The sequence below is a fragment of the Choristoneura fumiferana genome, chromosome Z (genome assembly GCF_025370935.1).
Source record: "Choristoneura fumiferana chromosome Z, NRCan_CFum_1, whole genome shotgun sequence".
Lineage (NCBI taxonomy): Eukaryota > Metazoa > Arthropoda > Insecta > Lepidoptera > Tortricidae > Choristoneura > Choristoneura fumiferana.
Window position 1 is genome coordinate 24,766,998 of NC_133472.1, and position 14,012 is coordinate 24,781,009.

At 37.1% G+C, this 14,012-nt stretch overlaps 2 protein-coding genes across 9 annotated transcripts in view; one reads left to right on the forward strand and one right to left on the reverse strand.

Moving 5' to 3' along the window:
* Positions 1-2,511: 2,511 nt before the first annotated feature.
* LOC141442624 (uncharacterized) lies at positions 2,512-4,247 on the reverse strand. Its single transcript, XM_074108031.1, has 4 exons — positions 4,052-4,247; positions 3,907-3,972; positions 2,956-3,182; positions 2,512-2,528 (listed from the first exon to the last, which is right to left on the reverse strand). The coding sequence occupies exons 1-4, from the start codon at positions 4,162-4,164 to the stop codon at positions 2,512-2,514; spliced, it is 423 nt and encodes a 140-aa protein (XP_073964132.1). The 5' UTR covers positions 4,165-4,247.
* A 4,772-nt stretch (positions 4,248-9,019) lies between these two features.
* The window catches only part of fry (microtubule binding protein furry), a 120,802-nt gene continuing 115,809 nt past the window's right edge, over positions 9,020-14,012 (forward strand). For 7 of the 8 annotated variants that reach the window (XM_074093321.1, XM_074093345.1, XM_074093353.1 and 4 more), the window contains exon 1: positions 9,020-9,196. The gene's annotated coding sequence lies outside the window, so the exon portion shown is untranslated. Of the gene's footprint in view, positions 9,216-14,012 lie in introns of all 8 variants that reach the window. The other variant, XM_074093328.1, reaches the window with a different exon arrangement.

Here is a 14,012-nt window from a genome sequence, read left to right on the forward strand (position 1 = left end):
TCACAATTTTGTAACATATTACGAATAAAATTTCGTCGCGCTCTATTTTCTAATTACGGTTATATCATATGTTGGAGAAATATATCCGACGAAGTAACATTTTTGCATTTTACAAAACCCGCAGTTGGCCCTGGATCTGGAAACAGAAAAACCATTTATAATATAAACAACCAGCCAAAAGCGTGTCGGGCATGCCAAAGATAGGGTTCCGTAGCCGTACGAAAAATTAAGTAAATTTTTTTTAAGGATTTTGTATTTCGAATGTATGTGAAATCTTACTGGAGTGGGAGAATCGTATGTGGAACATAGCCCTATAAAGGCTTTTTCCTTGTATATTTGACATAATTACGCTTGCTAACCAACACTTTAACTCTTAGGTGCGGGGTAGGGGGGTAGGGTGCAGGTGAATATTTCGCAAGAAGATCACTGATAGAAAAATCGTCTTGGCAACTCCCCAGTAGTTTAAAAGAACTTATCCAACGATACCCCACACTATAAGGGTTAGTCATGATTTTTTTTGTAACCATTTCGTTGCCATAGTTGCTCATACATCCGTGCAAAATTACGGCTTTTTAACACTGCTCGAGTAAAGCCGCAGACGGACGGACAGACAGACAGACATGGCAAACTATAATGGTTCCGTTTTTGCCATTTTGCCTATGGAACCCTAAAATGTGTCTTATGAATAGCAATAAAAAAAGTAAAAAGTGATTGATACCTGATAATAGAAGTTGTGCTTTTTGTTTATTTGTAAACTACCACCGTCATCAACATAGAGCGGAAATTTTTTTCGGCTTTTGGCAGCGGAAAAAAATGTCTTGGTTGCTACGAGCTAATGAGTGAAAACATTTAATTTCCAGAAGTGATTTTTCTTTTTCTATAACCCCTGCAATTTGATCATTGAAGTAAACAAAAGTGTTTTATTGATGATATGTACATATAATAGAAATATGTAATTATTTTGTTATGAAATAGGCTCACACACCATCTGGGCTAGCACCTAGAAAACCAAACTCTTCGTCAATAAAAAGCCCTGCTGCCGAACAGCTTTTTGCAGTTTTCTATGAACAGTGTCCTGGCCACTGATTCGTTGTACTGGCCATAAGCCATGTCATTGGTCAAAAATATTTTTATATAAAATACTCTTTACATGGTTATGACAGGGAGTAGTCGCTTTTCGTTTACATATCTGTAGCAAAAATAAAATTAAGCATATTCATATTCTGTAAAAGTTAACAACTGAGGGTGATTCAAGTCCACATGTTACTATGTTTATTATAGTGATACCTATCATTTTTAATTATTATAATGAAGAAATCGCGAGTGCGAGTCGGACTCGAACATGAAGGGTTCCGTACCTAAGTACAATATTTTAAAACAGTTCAGTAATAAGTTTTTGTAAAAATTCTAATATGACAAGTTTTTTTGCTGATTGTACTTTTTTCCCGTGGTTACCAAAGTACTCATCAAGACGAATCAAACGAGTCCAAACTCAAAGAAATTATGTCGTTTTATTAGAGAGTTCCTATGGTCACCTTTTAGTTTCTTCATCAGATCAGCTGCATGTCATTATAATATTGCATTGTCATCACATTTATACAAAATTTCAGCTCAATCGGTTGAAGATATCCACTTCGAATTTGAGTTGAAATATTTCACCCGAACAAAGAAACGGACGGACGGACGGACGGACAGACAGACAGACAGACAGATGGACACAGTGGATTTCATTATCATAAATTTCATGTCTCTACTTCTAGCTGTTAAAGTTTTGGGATTTTGTTCCGATTCCGTGGGAATATCCGGATAAGCACTAATCTATATGTTATTCCAATCCATCAGCCGTTCAGCGTGAAAGAGTAACAAACATACACTCACACATATATATGTTATATATATATATATATCACACACATCATATCATATCATATATTCATCTTTCGCACTTATAATATTAGTAGCTAACTAACCATTCCAAATTGACTGGCAGTGAGCCTGTCACATCTATGGGTAGTATAGACGTCATTGTCATGTTGCCCATTGTCAGGTTTGTGCGCAGGTTTTGTATTTTATAATAATTACTACCCGCGGAAAATTTCTTAACTCTTAAACCAGCCATTGATTGAAATTTCAAGATTATATTCCGATCCTATGGGATTATTGAGATATAAAGTAGCCTCTATGTTGTTTCAGATGTCTAACTATCAACATACCAAATTTCAAAAAATCCTTCAAGCCGTTTTAGCGTGAAGAAGCAACAAACAAACACACACACACAAACATACTCACAAACTTTCATATTGATAATATTATTACAAGTAGTATGCTTTATCCCCATTCCGTTCGAATATAAAATTAAAAGTAAGTAGGTGCTTAAAAAAAAACTCGTACCACAAAATAAGTAATTTTTCTGAGTGAACTTTATGAAAATTAGTTATGTCAAGGTTTAATTTTGTTGACACGTATTGATTTTAGAAACCAGATTTTTTCAAAGCAGTGACGCTATATGTATTATTCCAGGTATCCAACTATCCACATACTAATTAAATTAGGTTCTAACATCAGATCATAGATTTCTATGGTTTGAGGTACTACTCGTAACTAATCCCTAAAGCCGTTTTAGCATGAAACATACACACATACGGTATTATTCAAATACATACGCTCGAATAACATAACCAACAAAACAATTGCAAAATGGTCAAAATTGGTGTGATGTACTTTATGGATGGTCCGTACTCACAAACTTTGGCATTTGCTTCGCACGCGTAAGCCATCAGAACCGATAGTTGAACTGAATTCCAGGATTTTGACTAATTCATAAAATAACATTGCACATAAAATACCCACGGTCAATTTGTAATATGAATGAACTGAAACAATTACTTTGCTCACCCGCGACCTTATATGATAGCTACATTTATGCAAGACTAGCTTTTGCCCGCGGCTTCGCACGCGTGGAATTCGGTGATCGTGCGCCGTTCCCTCGGGAACTGAGCATTTCTCCGGATAAAAAGTAGCCTATGTCACTCTTTGGCCCATAAACTATCTCTATGCCAAAAATCACGTTGATCCATAGCTCTCTTTCGACGTGAAAGACGGGCAAACATACAAATACACACAATTTCGTATTTATAATATTAGTATGGATGTGCATGTTCATGCGTTCTTCCACCTCCTCACTGTAAAAAATTATTGATATATGGGCCTATGCAAAGTAACACTGATTCAATAAATTCAATAAAAATTCGTATCGGCTGAAATTTTGGTATTTTATCCCGATCTCGTGGGTATATCGTGATAAGAAGGAGCTTTCACTTTACACGCCCAGCTATCTACATACCAAATTTCATCCCAATCAGTCGTGACCTTTTATTTTTTTCATATAAGAGGGGAAACAGGTATTCGGGTCACCTCATCATCATCATCCCAGCCTATATACGTCCCACTGCTGGGCACAGGCCTCCTCTCAGAACAAGAGGGCTTGGGCCATAGTTCCCACGCGGGCCCAGTGCGGATTGGAAACTTCACACACACCATTGAATTGCTTCGCAGGTTTGTGCAGGTTTCCTCACGATGTTTTCCTTCACCGCAAAGCTCGTGGTAAATTTGAAATGTATTCGGGTCACCTGGTGGGAAGCAATCATCGCCGCTCATGGGCACCGGTAAAACGAGGGGTATCACAGGTGCGTTGCCGGCCCGTTGCGAGATTGATAGGCTAAGATCCCTAAGCTGTACCGCTCTGGGAATGCCGTCCCGGGAAGCTGGTTCCATAGTTTAGTCATGCGTGGGAAAATGTTCCGCTTGAAGCGGACAGTACTTGATTGCCAACCAATGGAAGAAGCTTTCAAATTTATAATATTACCTATATACTATATGTGTGAAGGATATTTATGTTTCACTTACGCAGAACTCGAATTAATGTTGGGATCGTCATCCATTTTCCTTTTTTTGCACCATACTTCATTACGACTGCAACAACAAGCAGATTAGCCAGGTTATGTTTTCGAAATAACGCCACAATCTGCAATATGGTTTCCACGGTACTTACCTTTTGATTTCTCCGTGATAACGTTTCATTTGTCCCTGAACTCGTTTTCGATTTTTCCTGGGACCAGAGTAATGATGATTTTTATAGTCTTTTCGCGAAGTTCGTGGCTCCATAGTGCAATGCGAATTACAATTTAATTCTCTTGAAACTATAGCTTCATCGATAGCGAATTAGAAAATCGCAGTTTGACTTGACAGTTGAGATGTTTGTTTTTTTTTTTTACTTTTACTGTACATATTCCAAATGACAACGTCAGTTCTCTTTATATTTTATCCAAAGAGTATTAGTACCTACAGAAATCATGATATTTTTTTTATGAGTAACAAAATAACATGATATTTACATCGATAATAACGATAATGCTATATTTCCAAAAATTGAATTGAAATAATATGCTATTATGGCTTCCTACGGACATTTTAAGATACTCAAAAAACCATTAACACTTAGTGCTAGTGCTGCACTCTGACGGCAGAAAATTGCAGTGATATTCCTTATTTATAAGACGTACTATCGAACCCACGGAATCGTGACCCACTGTGGAACCTTTTCATAGAAAAAGTCATAGTGACATCGCATTGCTTGACAAGGGAATTTATTATGACATTTACTGTGAGAGCGTTCTACGGTGGGTCAGGAAGCAAATGGTTTGACTGTATATGCAATTTTCCATACTAATTTGTTAGTAGGTACGCACGGTTGGTGACGATCCACGAATGGCTGCTGGTAGAAGCTGGGTGCGTCTAGCCGAGGACAGGGCGCAATGGCGCTCTTTGGGGGAGGCCTATGTCCCGCAGTGGACTGCTAGAGGCTGATGATGATGATGATGAAGTACGGTCGAGGACTTTAATTCATGAGCCACCGTGGAACCTTTCATATGAAAAGTCAATTTCCTTGTTAATTAATACGATGTCACTATGACGTTTACTGTGAAATGGTTCCATGGTGGCTCATAAATTTCAATAATTTATTGAATCAGGCGTTACTTTGCGGAGGTCCATATCAATGAACTAAAATAATTTCCTTGCTCACCCGCGACCTTACGATAGCTAAGCATATGCAAAATATGCGTGTTCATGCAGTTCCTCCACATCCACATTGTAAGAAACACACAAATCACACAAACCCATTATCACCACCACCACACTACACTACGCGTTTCGAACTCAACCAAGGCTCATTTTAAGAGTGACAAACATATTATGTTTATCACTTCCGACGGTAACTTGTAATTTTGACAATTATGAAGCGGCAAAACTGGTCGCGGCAGCGACGCCAGTTTGTTGTCACTCACAACGAGACGCACGTCACGTGGTAGGTATAATTAAAAACAGTATTACAGTGACTATTTTAGTTGTTTTAACTTTTTAATCCCTAAAGTCATATTAATGTATTTATTATTTTTAAATGATTTTGATTTAAAATATAATCACAGTAATTTTAAATGTATGTTTTATTTATAATGTATGATTTAGTTACTTCAAAACGGTTTTTATATTCTATGGTCATTCATTACGAATGGGAAGTCACTAAGTGGGCGGTACCCGTCCATGAAGTACGGTATTCTCTGTAGTACATTGTACAGTCACCAGCACCAATATCTGACACAACAAGCGTGCATAAAGATCTGATACGACTCTATTTCTAGGGCCGGAAGAACGTGTCAGATATTTTTGCACGCTCCGCTGTGGCAGATTTTAATGCTGGTGACTGTACCGAAAATTATTGTAAAAATTCACGTGCGTGATCTGTCAAAAGTTGTTGTTGTTGTTTCTTTAAAAAAATATGGCTCTGTCCATCGGAGGACAATTTTGCCAGTGTCTAGTAGTTTTTGCCGTTGTACGGTAAAAAAATTCTAGAAAACGAAATATGAGAGGTAATGGTGGATGAACGATGACAGCGCGAATCCTGTCAAAAGTTAAATAAACGATTGGAACGACTATATTGTAGTTATGTCACTACAATGTCACTATAACTACTTTTTTACATTTTAAAAGTTGACAGATGTGACGACTAAAATCAGACCATGTTATCCATACATTTGTATTAATCCTTATCTAAATAAATAATTTTATATTCAAGACGGTTTCAATACCTGTATATTACTTTTTGGATTATTCAAATCAGACATTCCATTTCCATTCAAAAGATATTACGAAATTAAAAATATCAATCTAACCAAAAATGCATTTAACTAAGCTGCCCTGCCCCGGCTTCGTGCGTGTCGGGTGTAGTTTTTGGGAAACGGAGCTGAAAAATGTGTGTGAAGTGCCCTTGATTAGATACCTTTTTAGAGTTTTGTGCCCAAATAGCTAGCTATAAATAGGATAAGGCAATATAAAACAACATTTTAAATTTACATAAATCTATTCTGTAAGTACCTACACACTAACCACACAAGCCACGCCACTTCGTCACTTACTCGTAGGTATTATAGATCTTTCAGACAAACGTAAGTAGACTGTAAGTATAAGTAGCTGACACACCCACAAGTCGAAAACATACAGGCCTGTTGGAATTATGTAACATGCGAACTAGGGAAATAAACACCTTTCTGTTCTATTCTATTCTATTCTATTCTGTGCCCAAAGGGTAATAAAAACGGGACCCTATTACTAAGACTCCACTGTCCGTCTGTCTGTCTCGTCACTAGGCAGTAAATCATGAATCGTGATAGCTAGACAGTTGAAACTTTCACAGATGATGTACCTATTTCTATAGCCGCTATAACAACAAATACTAAAAACAGAACAAAATATTTTTTTAAGGAGGTCTCCCATACAACAAACGTGATTTATGTTAGTTACCTCAGAACTCCGTCATTTATATTTGCGTTCGTCTGGGAATGTGTTCAATTAGATCCCATAAGCACCAAATCAGGATGTGATGATTGAATCTTAAGGAAATAGAGAAAACTCTTCAAATGTTGTAGGGACATCTATATTAAAGTGGATATGTTTAGTAGTAACTCGTGCATTTGCTTTTGAAAATCATCATTTGGTGAAGTGGAACTGATGATGAAGACCACAGATGGCCATCGGAGTTACTACTCAATGACAAGTATTTCACGGGTTGAAGTTTAATTACTTTGACACAGTTGCTAAGCAATTTATGCTCCTCGTAAAGCATATGGTAAAACGGGTGGTGAAGCACCAGGACTCCTCAATAATGAACGGCTCTGCATCGGAAAAAGCAATCTTTCGTAGAAGGTGACGAGCAGTGGATATTAAAATTATTAAACTATTGTATCTTAGATTATATACACTAAAAAGCGTGAAAAAAAATATAACAAAAAATTGAACCTGCTACAAACCATGAAAATAATTTTCTACCAGTCTGAAGTCGGTCGGTGCCTGAGCACGAGCCAGCAGGAGTGATTGAAGCCCAATAAAAAGTGCGTAGGTGAGGTAAATGACTATAGCTCCACTCCTGCTGGCTCGTGTTGAGGCACCAACCGACTTCCGCCTGGTAGAAAATTATTTTCATGGTTTTTTGTAGTCGGTTCAATTTTTGTAAAGTAATTAAACCTGTAAGAATTCAATTAACTCGTCCTAAGTTATCTATGGTGGTATCTTTTATTGTTGGGCTTACATACATTAACTCTCGGTGCAAGAGTCCAACTCGCATTTAGTCGGTAATAGCCCCTGTTCCACCTATCCCTACCGCTTAGCCCCCCTGATACAGATGCGTGGAATATTTTTCCTTTCTTCTCTACCGGGAGGGATAGATGGAAATAATATGTCCACTTATCCCTCCCAGCCTCCACCGGTTGGGACATGTGGATTTTTTTCCAACCATCCATACTAGCTGACCGTGTGGTAGGGACTTGTGGAATATTTTCCAACCATCCATACTAGCTGACCATGTGATAGGGACTTTTGGATTTTTTTCCAACCATCCATATTAGCTGACCGTTTGGTAGGGACTTGTGGTTTTTTTTCCAACCACCCATACTAGCTGACCATGTGATAGGGACTTGTGGATTTTTTTCCAACCATCCATACTAGCTGACCATGTGGTAGGGACCTGTGGATTTTTTTCCAACCATCCATACTAGCTGGCTGCCTGGTAGGGACCTGTGGATTTTTTCCAACCATCCATACTGACTTCTAGGCGATTGTCAGAACGTTTTTAATAAAATAACAGAAACAAAACGGTCAGCTAGTATGGATGGTTGGAAAAAAATCCACAAGTCCTTACCAGGCGGGCACTTAGTATGGATGGTTGGAAAAAATTCCACAAGTCCCTACCAATCGATCAGCTAGTATGGATGGTTGGAAAAAATCCACAAGCCCATACCACACGTTCAGCTAGGATGGATTGGTAAAAAAAAACCACATGTTCCTAACGCCGTGGATTTTAGTAGAAATACATGGATTAATATCCCTACTGTTATGAGTAGGTACGTCACTATGGGAACAACACATCACTAGCTAAGATGGCGTCATGCATACGGATAACTTACACATTGTAATTAATTTGAATACATAATAAAACCCAGTTGTGAAGTTTTGTATATCATTTATTACGACACCAACCAAAACACCTACCGGTGGAGAAGAAAGGAAAAATATACCACATATCTCTATTAGGGGGGATATAGCGGTAGGGATAGGTGGAACAGGGGGGTTTTAGTTGCTTGAAGATTTTCGAGCTCAATCTACTCGCATTTAACTATGTCTATAATTTAAGTAGCCTGATTTGGAATTTGGCGCCTTTACACATTACTTATTGTAAACTACCAGACTTGTACCAGACTAGACCTACATATTATTAGTAATATGTGGACTAGACTCAATCTGCCGGATATATCGTATCGCATTTTTGGTATGGCAAACTAAATCAGAGCTTGTATTTAAATTTGATTGTGCTTGCCACGTGTTTGCCTTGTAACAGTAACGTCGTGTGTGCTTATCTACATTCGAAAAACGTCTCATTGACGTTTAACCAACTGTCAAGCCACTGAAATGTCAATTTAATAATTTTGTTACCTACGTTCGTTTGTTAGAATGTGTGATATCTTAATGCATTTTGCTTTTATTTAATTTTCTTAATAACTAATGGAATTTATTTGAGATATGGAGATGACGCAGCCTTCGTCCAATTACTCATCACTTTTACTGTTGATCCGAAAATCTTGAACAGGTACAGTGATAGATAGTGAGTAAGTAAGTTTTGAAGACGTGCATTGAGCTTTTTAACTATAGATATTTGTACTTCGCAGGCTCAGCTTTTATTTTATGATTCATTTATATTTTCTATACTTTTGTCTTGTTTGTACAGTTCTAGCAATGTAAGATGCACCAATTCTTGAGCTACAATTGGATCTTTAGTGTCATTGTCCCTTAATTTTTTCTTTGAACGATATAATTTTATGAAAACGTTTTTTAACAGTCAACTTTACATGAGCGTTAAGCAGATAGCATTTCTTATAGGAACCCTAATTTAACTGCAACAGTTGAGCAATTATGTGTAATACATGCTATTTATTAGGATTCCACACATGCCCACTTCTTGAGAGAACTGCTGGCAGATGTAGGTATATAGCTCTAATAATGTAGTTAGACTTTATGTCACTGATTCACTGTCATTCAAATGTACTAATATAAAAGTTTTTTTTATTCTCTATCTATTGGCTCTATGCATGCATTTGCTTCTATTGTTAAAATTTCATAATATCACTGGTGTGTCTTACCCTTACCAGTATCTTTTATCATTTTCACTTAAGATTGAAGAGCACATATTAATTAATGTATGTATATTTCAAATCATTTAATTTCATGACTACAGATGCATCATTATAAAAACCTGGGATTAAAACATACATTCAAATATACCAACAAGATTTTACTATTAAAACATAACAACAAGCTTTTACTATTAGTTGTATGACTATTATTGCTTATTTGATTGTACAAGGACAATGACAGGCACTAGCTTTGTTCCTAAGAATAGAATATGCTAGAAAAAGTATGGTAATTAATTAATTTATTTATTTATTTATAAAAAAGATTATCTTGTGGACTTACAGTAAAAACCAAAACGTCCACAAGCGAGTAAACTTATAACTAGAAAATAAAGATGAAAAATAGAAAGATAAACTTACACTAGAGGCTTACGACTATTTAAAAGTAATGAGTGAAATTATGTGTAAGAAGTTCTGTATTAGAGAATCATTAGGATCTATTTACCAAATAAATATAATGAGTAATAGATCTTACTTATGTCAAGTTAAGCTATGGCCAGTGAGCTAAAGCAGTGATTTCAAAAGTGTGTGCTAAGTGTATGCTGCTTGTACCATTTTTCTTATTTCTTGTTTGATTTTGTTTTCACTGCATACATTGTACAATGCTTACAAATGTTATAAGTATATGCTCTAGATCAAAATAAGCATCTCGAAACTGGTCACTGTTCATGCATGTGTTCATGAATTTTTGAAGTAAATTCTTTAAGCTTGAAACCCACTGACAGCAGAGGTAGAATGGTGCGGCGCGGCGCGGAGGCGGTACCAATCGTAATATTCAAGGTAATGTGAAAGAGACCACACAGAATACCGCACCATGCTTATTTACCGCGCAGCACTGCTCTGCTTCTGCTGTCAGTGGGTTCCAAGCTTTATCATTTTCATAGAAGCTCCTACATCAGAATAAAAACAAAAAGGCTGTTTGTCACATTAACTTGAACATGTAAGCATATAAGTAATAAGTACTACACAATATTTCGGACTATAGCGATCATTAAAAAAAATTATGAATTAAATTCGACTTCTGGTTTTGGTTTTGGGAGGGTTCGAGCTTTGTTAAAATCAAGGTATGTGGAGCACTAGCACATAACGTAAACAGTTTTTGACAAGTTCTTCAAAGCTCTGAAAGGATTTAAACTCGCACCACATACTCGAAGCAGTTTTTTTAGATCATCCACTTTTAAATGTGAATGATATAAATCATATAATTTTAAAATTTTGAAAGTATAGCTATTGTTAGATCATGACATATTAAATATGTCATGTTTTTCTCTATAGGTACTAATACTCTTTGGTCATGGTCATTCAAGTCACCCGTCATGGCAACATGTATATGGTATGTGCTAGTGTCGCCCCCTGCGCAGAGCTTTGCCTAATATGCCCTATTCATAAAATTAATAAGTACTATGAATACTAAGAATGTGCACTGTCTATGCAGCATAGACTTAATTTGTATTTGAAGAAATAGGGTTGTGGTCATGACAGAGACGGCAAACAGTGAGGATTGTGCCCCTATCTTAAAATTGCTAGTATATGTATGATTTGATACATGATAATAAATGTATTAAAAAAAATGTAATGGTAAAAAAATAATGGAATACCCTGTTGTGAAATAAACAATGTATACGTCTTTTTCACAAAATAAAGAGATTACCTGTATAATTTCTTCTCTAAGAAACAATATTAATTAAAATCAGAAATGTGTTGTATAGCATAGCAACTAACATTGAACCTAATGGTGATAAGGAGATATCTTAGTTAACTGTACATAGAAGTTCCACATTTTGTTAAAATGTTTTAAACTGCCCCGCTTCCTTGTTTTCCACAGCTTTGTATTACATTGATAGTTGTTGTTTGCTAGCAGTCAATGCCCTTGTATGTTCATAAAAGCAATGTTCTGTGTTTGTGCATAAGCGATTGTTCTGTCTTTTAATTTTAACTAACTGTTGGTCATCGTCCCAGCCTATATACGTCCCACTGCTGGGCACAGGCCTCCTCTCAGATCAAGAGGGCTTGGGCCATAGTTCCCACGCGGGCCCAGTGCGGATTAGGAACTTCGCACGCACCATTGAATCGCTTCGCAGGTTTGTGCAGGTTTCCTCACGATGTTTTCCTTCACCGCAAAGCTCGTGGTAAATTTCAAATGTAATTCTGCACATGAATTTCGAAAAACTCAGAGGTGCGAGCGAGCCGGGGTTCGAACCCACGACCCTCTGCTTGAGAGGCGATAGGTCAAACCACTAGGCCACCACGGCTTGTTGGTCATGAATGTTATTAAAGTATTCAATAAATATATATTTTACCTTTACATTGAACCCGAATACCCGTGTGGTGTCGGGTTAGTTACACCTCTCCATTTCTTCCGTGGATGTCGTAAGAGGCGACAAAGGCTATAGGTTGAGGTATACCGTAGGCGACAGGCGACAAACGACCTGTCACTATTGTACCTTTTTTCTGTCAAACTTTAAACCTAAAATTGCTAAAAGTGGCTCTAAAGAGGTAACGTTTCATGTGCTCTGCCTACCCCATTTGGGAATACAGGCGTGACGTTTGTGTGTGTGTGTGTGTGTGTGTGTGTGTGTGTGTGTGTGTGTGTGTGTAAATGAAGCATTTTGCTTTTTATGGGGGTTTTAATAGCATGTAATTATGCTGTTAACAAAGGTATAGTTCTGGCGTATTCCAAAGCTGATTCATCTGCTTACGACATAACTCGAATTTCACTATTTATTTTATCTAATGCCTGGCAATGCGTGTTATCGAATGGAAAAATCATTTTTTAAGCTGCCTTCACATACAAACATAGTCGGCCGCAAGGTTGACATCATGCTGAGTTGGGACCATTTCGTGACAAAATTTATTTCCTTTTTTTCTTTTTCTTTTATTTGTAAAAATGTCACGAATAAATGTTTTTCTTTCTTTCTTTCTTTCTTTCTTTCTTATAAAGGTTAAAATTCAAAATCCTTCTTCCTGCTTATCCTACTAATATTATAAATGTGAAAGTTTGTGAGTGAGTGAGTATGTTTGTTACTTCTTCACTTCACGCAGAATCGGCTGAATGGATGTATATAAAATTTGGCAAAAAGTTAGTTTAAAAACAGGATACTTTTTATTCCGATATTCCCACGGGATAGGGATATAATCTCTAAATACCAACCGCTGGGCTTAGAGCCATGAAATTTGGTATGTAGGTAGCTGGACATCTGGAATAACACATAGGCTACTTTTTTTCCCGATGTTCCCACGGGAATTTTCAAAAATCCCGGAATTTATATTCAGCTGCTGGACCTAATGATTTACGTGTGCGAAGTCGCGGGTAAACACTAGTTATATTATAAATGCGAATGGTTTTGTATGTGTGTGTGTGTATGTTTGTTACTCCTTCATGCTAAAACGGCTGGACGGATTTAGATGAAATTTACTAGGTAGATAGCTGGACGTCTGGAATAACACAAAAGCCACTTTTTATCCCGATATTCCCACGGGATAGGGATAAAATATCGAAATTTCAATCGATAGGTTGATTTATTAAATTTTGTACAGTTGTTCTTAACACAACCTCGATGAAGACCAGGATATAAATTTGGGATTTCCCAGGGGGATTTTGTAAAATCCCGGGTTTCAATTGCAACTACCAGATCGAATAATTTACGCATTTGAAGTCGCGGGTAAACTCTATTTAGATATAAAAAGAAGTACTAGCGTGTGGCATATTATCACACGCCATTTAAGCACCATACTTACTGCAAAGAGAAAAGCTTTTTCAAAAGATACCTATATATAAGATTTTTCAAAAAGTCACTTTTTATTCAGTTTTAAATATTGTCAGTACCTACTCGTATGGCTATATTTTAATGATATAGGATATAAATATGACAAATTCAGAAGTCAAATACACAATTCTTTATCGTTTAGCCTTGTTTAGCGCTGCTTTGTTATTTGCGAATTTTGACTCATACACAGTTCCGCTTGCTTGCACATCTCCGGTGGATGCATAGGCTTAAAAAACGGTGACGACACGGAATCGCAGTGACGCACCGTATGCGCACCGTTTTTTTTTTTGCATGCTTTCCACACCGCTGTTAAAATACGCGAACGGGCCGTAAACGACAAGACTTTTGTTCGGAAAAGTCCTGACGTTTACGGCACGTCACGTCACTGCGATTCCGTATTTTAAGTAGTGGTGTGGAGCGCATGTGATAAAAACGGTGCGCATACAGT